The sequence below is a fragment of the Gymnogyps californianus genome, chromosome Z, assembly GCF_018139145.2.
Source record: "Gymnogyps californianus isolate 813 chromosome Z, ASM1813914v2, whole genome shotgun sequence".
NCBI classification, from domain to species: Eukaryota; Metazoa; Chordata; class Aves; order Accipitriformes; family Cathartidae; genus Gymnogyps; species Gymnogyps californianus.
In genome coordinates this window covers 54,983,263-55,004,354 of record NC_059500.1, presented here as the reverse complement: position 1 = coordinate 55,004,354, position 21,092 = coordinate 54,983,263, and the positions used below count along the sequence as shown (strand labels likewise).

Genomic DNA, 21,092 nt, shown 5'->3' with positions numbered 1-21,092 from the left:
CCTGTTTAACTAGTCATATTCCTTATTTTTAACATGTACGGCCATTTTTCATCCTTTGCAAAGAAGAACACAAATATTAATATCCTCCTCCACTTAATATACAGTTTTTGGAACACAAACATCAGATTTCCCAATATGCAAGTGTACTTCCACAAAGGCGAACATATACAGTGTTAGTCATGAGTGTACATTAAAAAGAAGCAAACAAACTTCAAATTCCTCTTTTTCCACTGGAAAACTTTACAAACATGTACTTCTGGAGGAATTTTAATAAATGTTTGTATTAACAGATGTAAGTCCCACAGGAAAAACTCATCAGAATATACTCCAGCCTATGTATACTGAAGATAAATCTTGCAGTATCAGCAAGATCAATTTATATTTGGTTTATTACTAAGCATATAGAATTGATGTCACATGAGGGTATGATATTCTAAAGAGTATCTCATTTGTAAAGATAAACATTAAAAAGTGGAAGTAGTCACGCAGCTGCAAAATGGGCAAGGCTGTACTTTTAAGCCACGTTCTGTCCCACATCTGATAGAAATGGAAGCTCTTTTTCCACCACAACTAAAGTTTTATCATGTATTACCGAAAAAAAAAAAAAGTATAATGGAAGTTTTGGTTCCAATGCATGACTTACAACTTTCTCACTTGCAAGTTTATGCACTGCATGCACAGCACAGTACCACCAATGAAACATGGATTTGGGTTTTGAAAACAAATTAAATACTTCCAGGTTCTGATCCTAACATGACTTCAACGATTGTGATGTCTTCCAATACTGTAACACTAAATAAAATGTGTTCATGCTCATATCACACATGCTAGATCCTCGCAAGCAGGGGAAACCCGTTAGTAAGTGACTATACAAAGAAAATTGACTAATTTGTAGCACAGAGGAGGAAATCCTGTCCTCAAGGAAACCAGCGGCAAATTCCAATTGATGTTGGCAGGTCAAGAATTGTATCCAATGTTTTTTCCATTGTGAAGAATACATCCAAAAGAGACAAGTATTTTCTAGCCTCCTTCAGAGATGAACTATCCACGTTTCTTGTACCACTAATGATAAAAAAAAATCGTAAAAATTTGTACTAAAATCGCTAGCGAGACATCAGTTCTCTCTGCCTCGTTTTTACAACTCAGATGATGACGACAGGAATGATAAGGGGGACTTTTTTGTGAGTCTTAATTTACTGTTTGTTAGGTATCCTGAGAACACCACAGGAAAGGCACTTTCTTAGCGCAAAGTTGTTTGGTTTTGTCCTTTTTTCCCTAAAGCTGCAGGCAAAACACAGAACATGGATGTGAGTAGCACTTTTAACAACAGTATAAACCTTCCCACAGTTTGCAGAGCAGCCTTGCAAAAAGAAAAAAAAAAAAGGCTAATTTGTGCCTTAGATACAGCCACACAATCACATGGATCAGAAGGATTCACGCACATACCTATTTTAAATTATTCCCAAAGGATGCATTCTGTCTCTCTCATGGTCTGTACAACTCCTCTGAAGTCAGTAATACAGATCCTGGCTCTGCACTTCCAAAATACAGCCATGAATACACCTCCTTCGATTACTGTCAGTTCAGGCATGCAATGATCTTATGAGCAGTTTATGTCTTTGATGGCAGCACACAATGAAAAAAATATTTTTGCAAGCGATCCTAAGGCAGGATGCTATCCCATGATATGTAGCTGCTGCTTTTTCTACCCATGAGGCTTTCCTCTTCTTTATTAGATTAGGTTGCATACTGTAGATGTATCCTCGCTTCATGTCCTTCACCAGAGGAGCTGGAAGCGAAAGTCCCATTGATTTAAGACCTGAGGGTGAATTAGTAATCCCAGTGCTTCAGGAACTCATTTAGAAATGGAGGCTACACGGTCTTTAAGGCGTAAAGAGAAAGGAACACAAAACACACTTAATTCATATTACGTGTACTCCAGAAGGTCCTTTCTGTTCTTTATTTTCTCTTGTAAGTTGACTTTACACTCTATAACCAACAGGGTAAATTAATTATCCCAAAGGATCCAAACCTAATATGAGTCCAAAGGTATTATCAGGTGAATTGATGCTGGAAAGTCTCTGGGGCCCCAATATCCACCAGAATTCCCAAAAGGAAAGGTAATACGATGCCATTGCTTGTTACTTGGGTCGTTTCTTTAAGGCAAAGGCAATGCCTAACTGGTTCACTTAGCTTCTTCGCAATCTTTTCCAGCTTTTTTCAAGGGAACATCACTAGATGTTCACGAATATTCACCAGTTACGGGTGAGAAAACAGGATGGAGACTTGCAGACTTCTCTAAAAACAATTAGCAGTAATAAAACTAGTATGCATAATATTTAATACCATATACCACTTGACATTTTACAGTTCTTTGCACACACACGAACAGATTGTTCTGTACAATGTCCCAGCAAAGATGGCATATCCTATTATCACAAACGAGAGATCTGCAACAAACCTTCATTTCTGGTGAAACTCCACTGAATCCGAGTGTCTGCTCAGTACAATACAAGAAACCACTGTTAGAAACGTGGTTTAGGAATGCTTTTCTCTGGTGTCTCAGGCAGTCTGGTTAGTTAGAAACTACTCCTGCGTAATGCCTAAGTGGTTGTGGAAACTTTAGCCCTGTACTCTGCACATCATATATCTTTATAGTGCATATTTAATAACGTTACTACAAATACGTATTAATGCAAATAATAACAGGAGATAGACCTAGACCGGTTCTGCGAGCAGTACAGGAGCAGAGCACCCTTTGAGATTGTTCTTGACTGCGGGAACTTGCTTAACTGAGGTGGCAATGCCAGCTTTCCCATCACACTCCCTCTCTACACTCCCTGAGGTTGCCCACTTTCTCATCCACCTTCTGTCTGCAGCTTCCTGACTTCCCGACAGCTGAAGAAGTTCAACTCAAACAGACATGGCAAAAACCAAAGGAGACTGAGGGTCACAGATGGAAACACAGCAAATGTTAATGCATTTCCCAGACCGACAACGAAAGGACTTACAGTTACAAAAGCCAGCTCACATTCTCTACAAAATTCAGCACACTTCCTAAACCTTAGACCCTCCTGGGCGCTTTGCTCCTACGTTATCACTAGCATAGTAGGACTGCTATTCTCCTAATATTTCCAACAGAAACCCACAATTTTATTCCAGTTCTCCTGTATAGATCTATTCCGGCTTATATCCTTGTGTGTATGAACAAAGTGACACTACAATTCACTACACACACAGCAGATCCTCCCAGACACCTTCCCATTCCCACACCTTCCCATTCCCACACGAAGCAAGCCTTTGCAAGACTACGGCTGCCACAAAGGCACAAAACCTCACTGCAGATGGCTCCCGGCTCCCATGGATCTCACAGATCTCCTTGTAGGGGCTGGCAGGCTACTTGTCCTTTTAAACAGAGTTCCTGTAAGGATGGTGCTAAGGAAGGGAAAGACCTTTTCTGCCTGAGATGCTTTTCCAGAGATTCCACCAGAGCCTGCAAATGATCAGACTCATGTATTTACTTATTCACTCATGCATTTTAACTTAGTTGAAATGCCAAAAATTCTTTTACAGCAAGTTCTGCTTTGGAGTCCAAACTCTCAGGTGTGCAAAGAGCTAGGTACATCCAAGATAGAAAGTTGCTTCCCCATCACAAAGCCAGGTGCAGGTGCTCACGAAGCAGTGATAATGCAGGGGACAAAGACTACTTTTCCTCCCTCTAGTAAATCTGTATCTTCCATAGACAAAAAAGGAAGACCATCAACTACCAGCATACACTGAGTTATGTCCAGCCCTGTATTTCTGCATGACTGGAGTCTTCTTGTGTATTGCTGCACTCAGTGTATGGCTTATAAAATATTTCTGTAATGGTAACAGGACATTTGTGAAAATGCTGTTCAGCCCAAAGCACAGCAGACCATGCAACAGTGAGCACCCGACTGAAGGCAATGTGTCATGCTGAAGATCTGTGAGAACGATGTTTTCAGCGAACCACCTACACTAAGTCATCTTCCTGAGGACCCCAGTCAACCCCCCTTGTACACAATAGATGTTTCTTGCTTGAAGCAGAATTATGTTTGCAAGAACAATGCCGTAGCAGCTAATGCCACATACCAGGCAAGCTGGGAAAGCAGTCTTTCTCTCGCTGCCCCTGAGGCCATGTGGTAGAGGGGCTGTAGGAAGGCAAACACTAGGAACTGGTCTCTTCACATTTACACACATATTAGAAATATCATTCCCAGATGTATTTCAGTTACATGAAATCAAATCTTGACTTCTTTAACAAGTCTCTGACACATCAACTATTTGCCCATTTGGATGACCTCGACACTCATTCGTTACATGAACTGCAAGAGATAATCCACTCTGAAGTTATTCATGCAGTGGTATGATTTGTCTTTAGTGGAGTCATGATACAACTCGATGCGATTCAAAAGGGGCTTCACTCTGCAAATAATGTATAAAGAAATATGTTACGACATTTAGGAAATATGGCGTCTCAAAGATACTTGCTTCATTGGAGGAATCATCCGCATTACTGAAAAAGACTTCAAATATTAGGCTAATAATTCAAGACTTCATTTCCAAGGAAAGAAACAGCAACCAGCTTTTCATCATTTTTGGATGCAGCAGCTCGCTGAGGTTTATGTCTCCACTACAGTATTAATAGCACAGCACACAGTATTACCATAAAATAGCAAGTCCATGAAAATAAATGAAAAAAAGCAGAGGATCACTAAACCTCAATTGCAAATTCTAAGAGTGCCATGAACAAAACCAAATCTGCGTTTTACCAGCCCTTCTCGTCTTTCTTTATTTCACCAAGACATAATTGGATGTTCAAAACGCTACAAATGTGGAATAAAACTACCAATTCTCCTCCTTAAAATAAAAGGTTAAGCTTGTAATTATACGACTTTGGCATATCATTTTGTGCAATTACTAATTAACTACGATCCCTGATCAGAGAATGCAGAAGTAGTGATTTTCTTCCTCAAGAGCTGCGCCTGCTTCGTTTTAAGTCGAGTTCCGCTACGGAGGGAGGAAAAAACCCACGGGCACGCAAGCATGTGCGCGTGGGGCGGCGGGCGGGGGGGGCACCAAGTGGAAGAAACGCTTCTTTGGAGGCAACCAGCCCGCAACGCGGATTTCGGCACGCCTTGCTGTGCCGCCCAGGACGGGGGGCCCCGCAACGCCCCCTCCCCGCGGCGGGGCGCGGACGGCGACATCGGCGTTTCGGGGAAGCGGGCGAAACAAAGCCGCCGCCGCCGCGCCGCACCCCGCCCCGCGCCCCCCTCCGCCGCCCGAGCTCCCTCCCGCCTGGGCTGCCCCACACCGCCGCCCCGGGTGCCGGGCTGGCAGCGGGGTCGCACCGCCCCCCCGCCCCGCGGAAGGACGGCCGGGAGGGGCTCTGCCCGCGGCGCGGCACCGCACCGCACACCGCCTCGCCCCGCCGCAGCACCACTCACCGCGCCGCGCCGTGCCGTGCCGAGCCGGTGTGCGGGCGCGCCGCGGCGGCCGCAGGTGCCGCGGAGGAGGAAGCGGGGGCGGGCGGCGCTGGCGAGCCAACCGGGGCCCGGCGCGGCGCCGTGAGTCACCAGCGGCCGCGCAGGGCGGCCGGGCGGCTGGTATAAGAGCGCCGCGGGGACACCCTCCCCCCGTGCATGTCTCCGTCTACCCTCTTCTCCTCCTCGCCTCTCCGACCGCGGCGCCTGCCTGCCTGCCTGCCCGCCCGCCCGCCCTCCCTCCCTGTCTCTCTCCGTCCCCGACGCGGCGATGCGGTCGGACCGGCAGCGCGGAGACCTGAGCGTCGCGGCGGCAGCCGGCGGCGGCCCCGGCCCCGGCCCCGGGCGCGGTGCGGGGCGGCGGGCGGTCCCGTGCTGCTGGGCGCTGTGCCTGCTGCTCGCCCTCAGCTGCCTGCGTGCCGCCGCCGACGGTGAGTGCGGGGCCCGGGGGGGCTGGGGCGCGCACCGCCGGGGCTGCTCCCGCCGCCGCCCCCCGCAATAATTTCTTCTCCCACCACCCTTTCCTTCCCCCCCCCCCCCCCCCGATCTCTCAGGCTGCTTGCCCTCTGCGCCGGGGGGAGCGGGGCTCCGTGGAGGGGCCGCCGGGCGGGCCCGGGGGGACAGGGGGGCGCTGCCGCTGGGGTCTGCCCCGCCGCCCCTCTTGTCGGGGGAGGCGCCGTCTTCCCCGCCGGGCCCCGGGCGGCGCCCAGGGCCGATGAGGGTGGGCCTGAGCCCCTGCCCGGCCGGCCTTTCCCGCCCCGGGGAGCACCTCTCCCGGGAGCGGCCGGGGTGCCGCGGGAGGGTTTGATTTCCTGCGCGATGCCTGGTGCTAAGAGGAGGATCTGCGTGCCTGGGGCTTACCGGGGGGTCGGGGAGGATTGGGGCTTTGCCGTGGAGGAAGGAAGAGGAGCCCTCGGAAAGCCCGCGGCGTTAAAGGTGCTGTCAAACTACTGTGCAACTTTGGCTTTGTGGCATCCAGCAGCACTGGCATGGCCCTAGTTCAGGGCCAGCGGTAACCACCATAAGGGATCTCCACCTGGTGGCAAGGTTGAGTCTTGCCAGCGCCGGATCCCTTCTTGCCGGCTGGGCTCTCACTAGTAGTGCTGCTCGTGGCGAGCTCCAGGGTTGCCTCCCAGTATAGAAGGTGCTACCCCCATGGCAGAGGGACCTGCACATTAAGCCAATTGCATGGTCAATTAAAAATATTTTCCTCTTGAGTGGAGGTAGTAATCAATTGACTGACTCCTTTCTTCCTTCAGGAACTGAGGTCCAGGCTGCTAGGTGGGAGGTGGGCAATTGATATCTGCATTGTTGTGTGGCTCTTAATCTCCTGACTAGTGCCCTAAAGTAGGCCTAAGTGTCAGATCTTGGCTGTGTTGGTGAGATATACTTAAGGGTAGTTGGACCTTGTAGTCCTAACTGTGTGCGGTAGTTCCGACACTGGGTCTGTCAGGTAGAGCCCCGCCAGCGGATTGTTGCATCCAGTCCTCATACAAGGAAGAACAGGGGAAATGTCTGCCTAGTCACTCCTCAATTCCCAGTCATGTAGATTGCTCCCATGTCTGGTCTACACCAGACATGATTAAACAGCTGTGGTATGAAGGACCAAGCTGCTTCAGTGGCACTGAAACTGCTAGTGCACTGTAGTCAGAAAGTGTAACAGCAGATGAGGGCAACTCTAGTCCACCAAGTTAGTCTGATTCTTCCCTCAATTTGAGTTAGTGGCCCCACCAGCTCTCTCCTACTAGTAGTTGCAATTGCCAGGGTCTGGGGGAGTCTAAGCTAGTTCCTGTATGAGCTCTCGCAAGGTTTCCCAATCACTGTTGCAAGCTTTTCTGGGACTTGGTGTCAGATGACAGCACACAAGTGTCACATGTTTGAGGCTGCCCAGACAAGTAATCTGACAACTTTCTTAAGGGGCTGAGACAAACAGTGACAGTAGAGGTATGGAGAAAGCTGGTTTAACTTGGGTAGTCATTGTAACTGTGCTCCTTCGCCCTGCACACATTGCTGCTTATGAGCCAGCTTCTAGTAAGTAGTTACCTGGGGAACAGTAAAATATTATGTTAGCAATCACAGGCTGTGAAGTTACTGGTTCTCTGCATCTTTTGCCTGAGCCTTATCCCAAGGAGGAGAAAAGGTGTGAAGGTGCTTCTGGTGTATGAGTAGCGCATGAAGAGAAGCTTTGAATTAGTGGCTAATTGATGCTGATCTAAAAATCATTAAGTGTCTAGTGACTGAAGCTGCAGCCAAGGTATGACTCTGTTGCTTCAAATAGCAGTGGATTAGACTGGTAATGTCATGACTAAATGGTTACCTGGCATTGCAGAACTGTGCTTCATGTAAGACAGGGGACCACACTCAGTTACTGGCTGGAACTAACCTTCATCTTAATGGGAGCTCACTCCAAGTGGCCTTTAGAGTTTGACAGACATTTTCAGGAGTAGCAACAGATGATGACCTTTACCTTTGTGCACCTGTGTGGGTGTTAGGTGCTGTCAGTTCTTTACTTGTTTGTGTGCTAACGAGTAGTTGCTCTGACATTTCACTTGGTATCAGCTGCAGAAGCCATGATACCTTCTTGGAATGGCTTGTTGTAAGGGTTGTGATTGTAAAGTTATAGCTGTTACTCCAAGCTCAGTTACTGTTTCATTTAGCCTTGTGTGTAGCTTCCCTGTAGCATTTGGTCAAAGTGATGTTATGTTTTTAAGTTAACTGTGTTGGGCAGTCTTAGCAAGCCTTTTCTGGTTATTCTAGCTTGAAATAGAGTAACTAAGGACTGTGGAGTTATTTTGGGATCTCCTGAGTGACAGGCTTAGTCTAATATCTCTAGTCTGCTATTTTGGGAAAGGTTGACTGTTCTCACTCTGAAAGCCTGGATGAGAATGTCTCAAAACTAGCAGGAGTCAGTCATTGCATATGTTAGGTGGTAGTACAGTAATAACTGGAATAACATGTGACCAGGTCTTGCAAGCAGAAGGCTACTTCTGTTAGAGGTTACTGGACAACAAGGTGATGTCAGGCTTGGAGCAAGCTGATAGCTGTGGCTTCTGCACCCTCTCTAAGCTGGCTGGGGTATGCCTTCTCGCACAAGGCAAGCTACTTGTTTGATAGCTCTTGACCAAATAGTAGTAGCTTTACAAAACCATGCTATTAGAAAGTGCATGCTGGTGTAACTTCCATCCTGAAGAGGAAAGGAGCGATGGAAATACAGATCACAAGAGCTGATGTTCAGTTTTTTGGCACTCTTTGAACACAGTTCCCATGAAAGTTGTTACAGCTTTATTCTGTCTGACAAGTGAGTTAGTGTTTTACTCAACCAGTAAGACTGCTAAAACATTAGCAAAGCTCAATAAGCTGCTCTTTCAAATCCTTTACTTCTAGCATGAATTTACATGAGACAGCTGGTAAAATTGCCCATGTTGTCCTTGCTAATACACTGTCCAGGGTTTGCCGTTGCCTAGTGCTTGATGGCTGGCCAATATAATGTGAAATGGCTGAATAGCTTCCTTTTCCACTTGGGAACTGTCTTGCGTTTTGCATGTCATACACAGAAGATATAAAACAACAAGTAACATTCTACTAAAATTTGGTGCCCTTTGTGAGCCCCGGGATGCCAAGACAAAGCACCTCCACTAAATGATGCAATAAACCAAGGAGGAGCAGGAGTCTTGTGTTATGCCATAGACATGTGCAGCCAATACTAATGCACGAGCTTACACGCTTGCCTGCATGCATTACATGGAACAGCTCTGGCTCAGCTGCTGAGGAAGCAGGCTACTGCTTTTAGTGACAGTTGTAACACAGCTTCAAGACAAAGTAGGTTCCCTTGAGGGATGGGGTCATACAGTTTTAGAGCTGAAGATACTCTGGAAAATGCACTCTAAGCACCATGCAGAAAGCAGTACCTTACTCAAGCGTGCTGACAAATCAAGACTGTTATCCATTGAGAGACAACAGACTTGATTCCACAAGGGAGTGATAAATTATCTTGCTGTCTTAGCATCACACTTGATCTAACTTTAATAAGCAAGATCAAGATAAGTAATCACTCTTCTTTTTGTGTCTACTAAGGAATGTCTCTGGGTGCCCTTGTTTGAGGAGTAACTTAAATCATGAAAACTTGTTGTTCAACTACAGAGCAGATATGTAAGCTATCTTTACAGATATCTTGGATTCTGCTGTAATGAGTTAGCAGAGTACTGAAATGCTAATCCAGATCGACATTAGTCAAGTTTAAACCCAGTTTGTTTAAAGTTTGAAGAGTTTTGAGAAAGCAATGCTAGGTGCTAGACAGCAGAAGTTATTATGTGCACGCATCTCTCTGCCTTGCAAACTTGACCTTGCCTTGAAAAGGAAAACTTAGTAAGAAGAACACTGAGGCTGGTTTACTGTTAACTGGCAGGTGGACTATTGTAGTGCTTAAGCTTTGCACTTGTACTGTGAAGGAAAGCTTCTAGCTCTACTTTCATGATTGAATAAGGTGATTCCAAAGATTTGGAGCTCAGATCTGGTTTCATGTTGATGTTATGCTGTTTATTAAGCTGGGTAACTTCTTGATCAGCAGTGGGGGAAAGCAAGAAAGTATTGCTAAACAGTATCGGGGCTTAAGTTCCCTTTTTTCATTGAAGGTGCGAGAGCAAAGTGTGAGGAATCCCAATTCCCATGTAGTAATGGACGCTGTATTCCTTTACTCTGGAAATGTGATGGTGATGAAGACTGTTCAGATGGCAGTGATGAGAATGCCTGTGGTAAGTAATCAAAATAAATAACACCTCTGTAGTAGTACTTGCTAGTTGGCAGTGGGGGCTTAGCAGTGGATAGCTGGAGAGACCCTTATCCCGTCCAGCACTTCTGACAGTCAGAACACAGAGTAGAGGACAAATTCCCTAGAACAGCTGGGGGACTATCTTGATGCCTTGTATCCATCTGAGGCAGTTGAATTTTCCTGAGTGCTATGAAAGTCTCCTGGAATTGGTGACTGAGAGAAGAGCTCATGACCAAAACTCTTTATTTGCGAGGGTGGTGACTGTCAAGAACAGAATGCAAGCCTGTTCTCAGTTGTTGCTTAAAGACATAGTAGAAACTGTTTGCTATTAGCACTTAGCTGTTGGCTATTCAATGGTTAAATGCCCTATTTTATGTGTGAAAGTGATTCTGCTGAGTCCTCTACAAACACTAAGTCTAGCTTTGGTTGCCAGCTCTTGCTTTAAGCAGACGTAGAGGCCAAGATGGATGACCAGATGTACTTAGAGATGAGGCAAAACGGACTCAATATCCAACACTGTTGTGGCTGAACTGCCAGTCTACTCAAGCAGACCTAAACTGTTACCTTAGGGTTACATAGTACCATGCTTCTGTAATGACAAATCAAATGCCTTGATAATAAACTCAGAGTTCAAAATTCAAATATTAATATCAATAGACCTTACTTTAAATCAGGTGTGTTCAAGGCACCAGCTATTCTAGTAGCATAGTCTCCCTTAACAATAGCAGTCCTTCAGTGCCTGCTTACAGGAAGATAAATGTTTCTCTGTGCGCAGTATAACTCTCTAGGAAGTGTTAAACAGTGCTGTCATTAGACTGGTGGAGGATGACACCAGACATCCAAGGATATTGCATCACTTTCCTAGGGCAAGGCAGCTTATCTCTAGCTGCAACAAACAAGCTAAGCTCTGGTCTCTAAACAAGTGGCTGTCCTTCTCCCTTGCAGTGAAGAAGACATGTGCTGAATCTGATTTTGTGTGCCTCAGTGGTCAGTGTGTGCCTAACAGATGGCAGTGTGATGGGGATCCGGACTGCGAGGATGGGTCTGACGAGAGTGCTGAACTGTGCCGTAAGTGAGCCTGGCTTGTTGGTGCAGGCAAGCCTGCAGGGAGTAGCGTTTTGACTTCTTGCCTGCTTGCAGCCCGGCTCTCCTCCTAAAGGAAGGATGAACTTGTGTTGGAGAGCACCTTCCTAAGTGCTAGCTTGGCTTTGGCCACATCAGGGTCTTGACAAGACTTTTTACTACTTAAAAAGATGCAGAACTGAGTGGGGACTCTGCACTTGTATCTGGTAGCAGATAGCAAGTACAAGACTTTACTGACAGTCAGAAGCAGCAAGCACAACACGGCAAGCCTGACCATTACTGTGGCTTGTTCACCAAGTGATCACTGTCCTCCAAGACAACTACTTTGCAAGATAACGAGAGCTAGTGTAGGAACTGAGTGACTGACCACATGTTGGGGGGTGGGAAGCAGAAGTGCAGAGACTTGACTGTGAGATCTTGCGGTTAGCAACCCCAGTTGTCTTAACTGTGGTAACTAATCAAGGAATATAGATCCGTGAAGCTTCATTTCTCTGTATCAATAGGATCCACACTGAGGAATACTTCAGCCCCAAGTCCTACTGCAGTTTGGCATTACTCCTGCCTGCCACTACGTGTTATAGCTCAAGCTTCTACAGCGTAACTGGTGTGCAATCACAAAACTACCACTACAAAGATACTCGTAAAATACTAATCTATTAGGAGCTGGAAACATCTTTTTTTTACTGAACACTACAAACTAGTGTAACCTCTTCCATGACGGAGCAATCAACTTAGATGGATGCTGGCATCTAATTAACTGCAACTTTGTCCAGAGCTGAAGCCTTTCAGTCTCAACTTTCAGGACAACTGCTAAAACCCAAGATCAGTAGCTCTTAAATTTCAGAACTCTTAAATTGAACTTAAACTTTTTTCAATAGATATGAGAACATGCCGGGTAAATGAAATCAGCTGTGGTCCTCAGTCAACCCAGTGTATCCCAGTGTCCTGGAAATGTGATGGTGAAAAAGACTGTGACAGTGGAGAAGATGAAGAGAATTGTGGTAAGGGAAGAAATGGTGGCTGCATAACTCTATTTGAAATTGACTTGTCTGGAAAGGAGCTAGCTGGGCAGTATACCTGGGAAGATAAATTTCTCATAGTATCAATATCTCCTTAAACCTACATTCATCTTGTATTGCAGCCCGCTTAACAAAGCGGACTTGTTCTAGCACTCCTATCCTGCTAAGTTAAGAACTACAGCAATATAAGCTATTCAACATCTATCTCTGGTCTCTGGCTAACTTTGGCAATAGCCATAGGCTTAGTCACATGTCAGGCAAACCATCAGAACTTGTTCTCTGCAGAGTTTCTCAAAAGGTAACTCTAGTTGCTGCTTACATTAACAAATCATCTCCTAAAAATGCAGTAGTGACTTGTAGCCAAGGGCACAGCTGATCTGCTTTATAGCCCTATCCTGGAGTTTTCTGTGCACTTGTCTGAAAGTGCAGACTAGGGAAGCTAGGTTTCAGGTGTTGGGGGGCCACTTCAGGCCAGTACATAAGTGAAGCTGCCACTGCCAGCATTAGAGTGCAATGTTCCTGGCTTGTTCTAATGAACTTGCATATGTATGAGTTGTCTGAGGTGTCCTGAGAAAAATTTGCTGTAACCAAAGCCACAGGGCTGGCTTCCATCAGAGCCACCTTACCTGGATTGGCTAATGAGACGCAGATCTCCAGACTTCTGCTATGTGTCTGTGGAGTTGCTGCCTTGCTCAGCAAGCAAATGCCTTAATCTGACAAGTAAATCTACAGACAGCACTTCTAATGAAGCTGATAAAACTATCAGCCTAGGCATACCGAGCTGCTAGCTACACTGCTATTAAACCAGCATAATTTGTACTGGCATAAGTTGTGGGGATGTGCTTAATACCACAGGATCAACTGGTGCAAGATCTTGATCTGTTATCCCCAGTGGTCCAGGCAAATGGGCTGCTGCTGTCCTGGGGACCAGCACAAAACACTTCAATTTCAAACTACAGTGCATGCTGACCATCTGGCTACTTTAATCTTAATCTGTACTCTAGAGTTAGCAATTCTCTTACCTTCTGTCTCTGGTTCACAGGGTTTGAGCCTGTTTTCCGAAAGGCTCGCACTCTGAGGCAGAACAGCCTAGCTGCTTCAGAAGGAGGTTATTTTCACTCAGTAGCTCAAAACTGATGCCTCTCAGTCATAACATCCAAAGGCAAGGAGGACAGTCTGTGTGGGGCCCAAGTGTCCCGTAGGTGGTCAGTTAGGTTTTCCTAGAGCCTTATACAGGATGCTGATCTGTCAGCTAACAGCTGATGAAGAACCTGCAAAGCAAAACACCTTCATACAAAAGTCTGCCTCCTTGTGATAATCTGCTAATCTCTCTTACTCCTGTTACTCCAGGCAATGTGACTTGTAGTCCAGCAGAGTTCACATGCAGCAGTGGGCAGTGTATTTCCAAGAGCTTTGTCTGCAATGGTCAAGATGACTGCAGTGATGGCAGTGACGAGCTGGAGTGTGCACCTCCTACCTGTGGAGTTCATGAGTTCCAGTGCAAGAGCTCCACTTGCATACCTGTCAGCTGGGTGTGTGATGATGATGCCGACTGCTCTGACCACTCAGATGAATCTCTAGAGCAATGTGGCCGCCAGCCTGCACCTCCTGTGAAGTGCTCTGCCAGTGAGGTGCAATGTGGCTCAGGTGAATGTATCCACAAAAAGTGGCGCTGTGATGGAGATCCTGACTGCAAGGATGGAAGTGATGAAGTCAACTGCCGTAAGTTAACTTGGTCCTTCTCTAGAAGGTGCTGGTTGGCTCCTGTTCTATTTTCTTTCCTTCAGCAGACCTCAGGAGTTTAAGTCTGTAATGGCTGTGTCCTCAGCTTCTCGGACCTGCAGACCAGACCAGTTCAGATGTGAAGATGGGAACTGCATCCATGGGAGTCGGCAGTGCAATGGTGTGAGAGACTGTCTGGATGGCACTGATGAAGCAAGTTGTAACAATGGTAAGCGTGGAACTGAGCAAGAATAAAGTCTTTGCAGAATATCTGTTGAAGCTGGTAGTCGCCCTCACAATCTTCATTATCTCAGTTATTCAGTGCTCTGGACCTGGCAAATTCAAGTGCAGAAGTGGAGAATGTATAGATGTCAATAAAGTGTGTAATCAGCAGAGAGACTGCAAGGACTGGAGTGATGAGCCCCTCAAGGAGTGTAGTAAGTGAACAAACTCATTACACAATGCTGACCACTAGACATACTTGGATACAGCCTCTGAGCTGTCTGATGTGAGTGTGGAATGCCTGTCTGCACTTCCTTGGTGGCAAACAAACAACGAACAGCAACATAGTCAATAGGCTAGTTTTATCCTAGCCAAACTGGCTATTGGGATGACTTCTCCATGGCCAGAAGGCACTTGAAGGCATTAAAATTGAAACTTTCAGGAGACTCAATCTGTGTCTGCTGCTGCCAACTTGTAACACAAGTAACATGCTGATAGCTGAGCAAATATGAATGTGAGGAGGGTCTCTTGCATGTGACTTCAAGTGCCAGAGTGGTTTATCAGATGTGGCAGGCATCATCAGAAAACGGATGGGTAGCTGGTAAAGCACTCTGTGACTAAGACTTTAAGACTAAATATATGTGCTGTCTCAGAAGTGGCAAATTCTTCTCTTCTAGACATGAATGAATGTCTGGTGAACAATGGTGGATGCTCTCATATCTGCAGAGATCTTGTTATTGGCTATGAATGTGACTGTCCAGCTGGGTTTGAGCTTATAGACAGGAGAACCTGTGGAGGCAAGTATCAAGTAGGTTAACATGGACCCTACTGATGGTATTGGAGATGAGAACAAATTAAATTGTTGTCTTTACAGATATCGATGAATGCCAGAACCCTGGTATCTGTAGTCAAATCTGTATCAACCTGAAAGGGGGCTACAAATGTGAATGTAGCCGTGGCTATCAGATGGATCTTGCTACTGGGGTGTGCAAGGCAGTGGGTGAGTACTGGCATAAGACTTCTGTATCCTCACTTTAAAATGAGGTAGCAAGTGATGTACTGTTTATGCTACTGTGGTTTTGACACTAGTTGTTGTGCTGTTATCAATATAACTTGTACAGACCTGAACGCTCCTAACACTTTGAACAATGCCATGATACAGTACTTAAAGCTGCCTGACATAAACTGCTTGTGTCTGCTCCCTGGGCAGGAGAACCCTACCCATCAAGTTGTGGAGGGAGAAAAGGATGAGGTATGGTACAGCCAAGACCTCTGTCAGCATCCACTAGCAAGTGTGGGATGCCAAATACTAAATATGATGACTCTTAAAATTTTTCATAAAAGAACAGTGTGTGACTGCATGTCTAGAAGTACAGATAACACTTACACTCTTTTCACAGGGAAAGAACCATGTCTAATTTTCACCAACCGCCGGGATATCAGGAAGATCGGCCTTGAGAGGAAAGAATACATTCAGCTAGTAGAGCAGCTAAGAAACACTGTAGCCCTAGATGCCAATATTGCTGAGCAAAAGCTTTACTGGGCTGACTTCAGCCAAAAAGCAATCTTCAGGTAAGTGGATTCAGCTTCTGAACCCTAGTGTGCTCCCCTAAACCTTCCCACATTTTACTCAAGATGCTTCTCTAGGTTTTGGTGATGAGAACTAGATTCCTGATGTCCTAAAGTACAGTAGATGCAAGTTCCCACAACTGGCAATGTGTATGCCTATTGCACTTCCTAGTAACTGCTGCTACAAGTGTACAAAAGGCACTCTGTGGAAAGTCACAAGTGCATCTTTTACATTGTCTGCCCGAGATCTGTGTGCAGTATTTGCTGAGGCATGCCAAGTGGTGGTATCTGTGGAGGAAGGAGTTGAAAGCAAGTAATTCTTGTCTTCCAGTGCCTCTATTGATACTCGTGATAAAGTTGGAACACACGTCAAAATCCTGGACAACATACACAGCCCTGCAGGAATTGCTGTTGACTGGGTTTATAAGAACATCTACTGGTCTGACTCAACTGCAAAGACAATTTCAGTGGCTAGCCTAGATGGCACAAAAAGAAAGGTTTTGTTCCTCTCTGAGCTGAGAGAGCCAGCTTCTATTGCTGTAGATCCTCTCTCTGGGTGAGTATTTATCCTGGTTCTCTTAAAAGAGCAGATCTACCAGCTATTCCATGTCCTGATAACTGACTTAGGTAGCCTTTGTTAGTTATTGGTCATAATTAAGAGTGATACTACACAGTACTATAGCGCATCATACAACATAAATTCTGCTTCACAGCTTTATGTACTGGTCAGACTGGGGTGAGCCAGCAAAAATTGAAAAAGCAGGAATGAATGGATTTGACAGACAGCAGCTTGTGACAACAGAAATCCAATGGCCTAATGGAATTGCTCTAGGTATGTTGAACTTGTCTCTGTGCCAGAGGTATTCTGGAGCTTTAGCAGTTTGTTTGCTACAAAAGCCAAGGTCATCCTTCAGAGAACTATTTTCAGCTTCTGAGAATGGGAAGTTCCTGCATGCCTGGAGACACTGCAACAGGCACAGATAGCACTTCTCAGATACTGAAATGGTAACTTTTCTTGCACTGCTCTATCATAGTTGAGGCACAGGCCACTTAGGCAGCACTGCAGCAGCCTTCTGCATCCTGGTATGGTAAGGAACTAGGGCAACACTGCAACTATTCTTGAACCTGTGGGTGTTTCAACTTTTGCAGGAGGCTTTGGAGGTTTTCTCCATGTAGATAGTAAATATGTTTTGTTTTTTCCTCCTAGATCTTGTAAAAAGCCGTCTGTACTGGCTTGATTCTAAACTACATATGCTCTCAAGTGTGGACTTGAATGGCCAGGACCGTAGAATTGTGCTGAAGTCTCATATGTTCCTTCCTCATCCTCTTGCTCTAACAATATTTGAGGTATGAATGACTTCCTGTAGTAATTGTCAAAGATCCTCGTCTTGCTAGTATGTGGCTAGCAATTATGTTGCTGATAGCAACACAGAGGTAATGGGATGCAATGACTCTGTCTTCTAGGACCGTGTGTACTGGATTGATGGAGAGAATGAGGCAGTCTATGGTGCCAACAAATTTACTGGATCTGAATTGGTTACCCTAGTGAACAACCTCAATGATGCACAGGACATCATTGTGTATCATGAACTTGTTCAGCCTTCAGGTAACTCTAATACAGTTTGTAGTTATGTCAGTGTATACTTGTAAGGAGCCTGACCTGCTTGGGTGGTGGCAAATGGTACCCCCTCCCTTTTATAACTGTCTTCTTCACTTCTACTTAGAGTGCTTGGAGCTTCTAACATAGGCACCCCCGCTGGGGTTGAGAGAAGGTCTAGTTGCAATTGCTTGCTCTTGGGCAGAGCAGGTACAAATGTATAACCTGCAGAGACAATAACTGTACTAGAGCAATTATTGAGCAAATGATTATGCTATACACCTGGAGTATGAAGGCTCACTCCTGTCAATTGCTGTACCAACAGGCAGGAACTGGTGTGAAGAGAACATGGCAAATGGAGGCTGTAGCTACCTGTGCCTGCCTGCTCCTCAGATAAATGAACACTCTCCAAAGTACACCTGTGCATGTCCTGTTGGATACTCCTTGCAGGAGGATGGTCTGAGATGTGCAGGTATGGTAACATGACTGAAATCTTTTCCAGGATGGATGGGGAAGGAGTAGGGGTACTGAACCTATTGGAGGCAAATATGGCAGTATAGGCTGACAGCTTTGCATGAGTTAATCTGATGTAATTAATCTTGGAGGGGGTGGTCTTCTAGCATGCATTAAGCTGACCCTCAAAGTCTGCAGGTGCTGTTCAAAGTCCATGCTTGGCTTCTGCATCATCATCATTTGCAACAAGACCTTGTACGTCCATGTTTTTCTGCAGACAGCAAGCACACGCACAAAACATACCAAGCCCCTTTCTTATAAAACAAGGGGTATAAACTAACATGGCTCTACAGTGTATAAATACAGTGTTGAAAAGCTGATAGGCTAATCTTGCTGGCCAAGGGAGTTTGTTTGGACATCCTTTTGTAGTCCAAACAAACATGCTGCTGCTACTACCCTGAGCACTGACTGTATGGCAGACTTGTTTGTCCAGTGGAGTGGAACTAGAAACTCCAAGGTGCCACTTACTATATTGCATGTTGATTCTGACTGCCACAGTTAGACCACTGAATGCAAGGATGCTGTCCTCAGTTGGCTGCTCTAAAGGGTTGCTATAGGTATCAAAGACTGTACCTAACCAGTAAAGTTGTGGAACTAAAATCTCACTCAGAAAACCTGAAATGAGGGATGGGGTGGCTTACTGTTGTCATGACTCTAAATACCTGTAATTCATGCCTGATTAACTGTCTAGCCTTGTTCTTGGAATTATTTTTGATCAAAAACCCTCAGCTGAGGGTGTGCTAGTGAAATAACTAATGTCAGTGTTTCCAATAAAGCTAACAAGATGCATGATCATTCTGCCATCTGCTAAACATTCACTACCATGGCTCTCATAGCTAAGCCATTTCAGAACTTCAGGATTAACTGGGTTCTTGATCTATAATTAGTTTCAGGTACTGGAACAACTGTGGCTTACACTGAGGCTAAAGATACCAGCACAACAGAAAAATCTCCAACTGTTGGACTAGTTCCTGGAGGTACTGGTCCCAATAACTCAGACTGCTAAACATGAGAGAAATTAAATGCAAACTGACCCACTAGCCTACTTGAAGTTTTCTCCTTTGCATGCAAGTAGAGAACACAGGCCAGGTCATGTGTGTAGTACAAGTGCAACAGCTGGAGCATGTGATAAACAGAATTAGTTCACTTATGACAGTGTGGAACCTATAGGTTCCATGATATCCCAGGAGTGCTCAGAGAAGGCAAACAATAAAAAAAGCTTTCTACTAATATAGGATGAAGCCTGTTAAGCTGTTCTTGCAGTGTGTTACTGAGAAGCTAATATATGATAGCAGCTTCTGGGCTTGGGAAGTGCTTCCTTCTGACAAAGTCTGCCACCCTGTCAGTAAGCAAGCTCACTACTTCAAATTCCCATGCAGGATTCAACATCAGTGGTACAACATCTGAGGTAGCTGCAGCTGGAGGAACATCAGCAGCTTGGACTGTTCTTCCTGTCTGTGAGTACAGCATGCAGTAGCCTTTGGGACCCATTGTGGTGGGACAAGCCACTCTTAGTCAGGAGCTTGACTTGACCCTACTCCATACTTGCAATCTCTTTCTCTCCCTAAAGTATTGCTGGTGATGGCTGCAGTGGCTGGCTACTTCATGTGGCGTAACTGGCAGCACAAGAACATGAAAAGCATGAATTTTGATAATCCTGTCTACCTGAAAACTACAGAAGAGGACCTCACAATTGATATTGGGAGGCACACCGGTTCAGTAGGACACACCTACCCTGCAGTAAGTAAACCTATTGACATGTCTGAGGCTCCAGGTTAATCCTCAGAGTAGACATAAAGACTGCCAAATGATGTCTGACTTGAGTTTTAGAGAGGTCTCTGCTCTTGAAAGCTGCTGGCTGCAGCCAAACCACTGGGCTGAATCAGCTAAGAACTTGTCCTTTTAATCAAGGTTAAAGTTGTAGCAGGCGACTACTGTCCTATAGCTGGGATGGAGTAATCAGTGCTGAATGTGCTCGCTAGCCTGCAGAACTAGCCCCTTTCAAACTGCCATGTATTGATGATATGCATTGTTTTGCATCTTTTATTAGTACAATTGTAGCTAACTTGTGCTTATTTTGTACAGATATCTGTTGTAAGCACAGATGATGATATGGTGTGAGCACTGGATCAGCAATCACTTCCAGTTTACTTGTGTTTTACACTCTTTGGGGATAGTAACCAGGTTTGTGGCTGAAAGACTTCCTCCATTCTTGGAAGAAAGAAGATACTTTCTGTATGTATGGAACACTTATGTAAATAGCTATTTTATACAGCTTAACAACAAACTCTGTAAATACCTGTCCACAACAATTCAGCTTTTAGTGGTTACTGTTTTATCAGTAACCCTTGGATTGGTCAGCCAGTAACACCACTGACCAAATATAAAGCACTTTCCATAGAAAGCCATATTCCAGCCACAACTTGTAACACCTGTACATATGTGTATAGGCCACTTGTAAATATTATTCTTGGAAAATCACTATCAAGCACTTTGAACTAGTTCAGATGTAAATTATTGTACACTGTCTTTTTCAATGATTGGGGCAATGGCAATAGGAAAAAACGGGTTACTATGATTGCCAAAAATTTGTAAACCTAAGTAATTTTGTATGTATGATTGAAACAATCTTGTCTGTTACCTCTTACAGGTATACAGGTATGAATGCTCTTTAAGAAACCACTGTAAATCTTAAATGCAGAGGAGGTGAAAAATAAAAAAAAATGAAGCAGTTAAAGTATTGGTCTCCATTATTATGTCAGCACTGAAGTAAAATAGAGTATCTCCTAAGTTGGAAGCTTTAGTGGGCTACACGACTACTGCTAGCCAGAACATGAAGTATTTCTTAAGTTATTTCAGCAGTACCCCAGACTGCTAAGACAGTACTGACTTGCCAGGTGACTGAGGTTTGTACTTGAGACTAATACTCTGCAGGGTACTCGACTGAATGGGTCTCCTTTCATAGGAGTCCAGCTGGACTCCTAAGTTAGGACTGACAGTGGCTAAAAATACTCAACTACTATTGCAAGCTCTTAAGAGGTAGCATTGACAGAGATGCTACATGGAGACGGGTCAAACCATTGTCTGCCAGGTAA

General features: G+C 45.2%; 1 protein-coding gene across 2 annotated transcripts; it reads left to right on the top strand.

Annotated features, from left to right (window-relative positions):
• The first annotated feature begins 5,712 nt into the window (after positions 1-5,712).
• Positions 5,713-20,726, top strand: VLDLR (very low density lipoprotein receptor). 2 transcript variants are annotated; one of them, XM_050912735.1, is made up of 19 exons: positions 5,713-5,935; positions 10,136-10,255; positions 11,218-11,340; positions 12,234-12,356; positions 13,725-14,096; positions 14,203-14,325; positions 14,411-14,533; positions 14,996-15,115; positions 15,193-15,318; positions 15,719-15,890; positions 16,219-16,443; positions 16,601-16,719; positions 17,095-17,234; positions 17,352-17,493; positions 17,810-17,956; positions 18,891-18,974; positions 19,377-19,454; positions 19,568-19,737; positions 20,083-20,726. In XM_050912735.1, the coding sequence occupies exons 1-19, from the start codon at positions 5,776-5,778 to the stop codon at positions 20,116-20,118; spliced, it is 2,703 nt and encodes a 900-aa protein (XP_050768692.1). In that variant the 5' UTR covers positions 5,713-5,775; the 3' UTR covers positions 20,119-20,726. The 2 variants fall into 2 exon arrangements, with proteins under 2 accessions (XP_050768692.1, XP_050768693.1); XM_050912736.1 differs by lacking the exon at positions 18,891-18,974.
• The last annotated feature ends 366 nt before the right edge of the window (positions 20,727-21,092 follow it).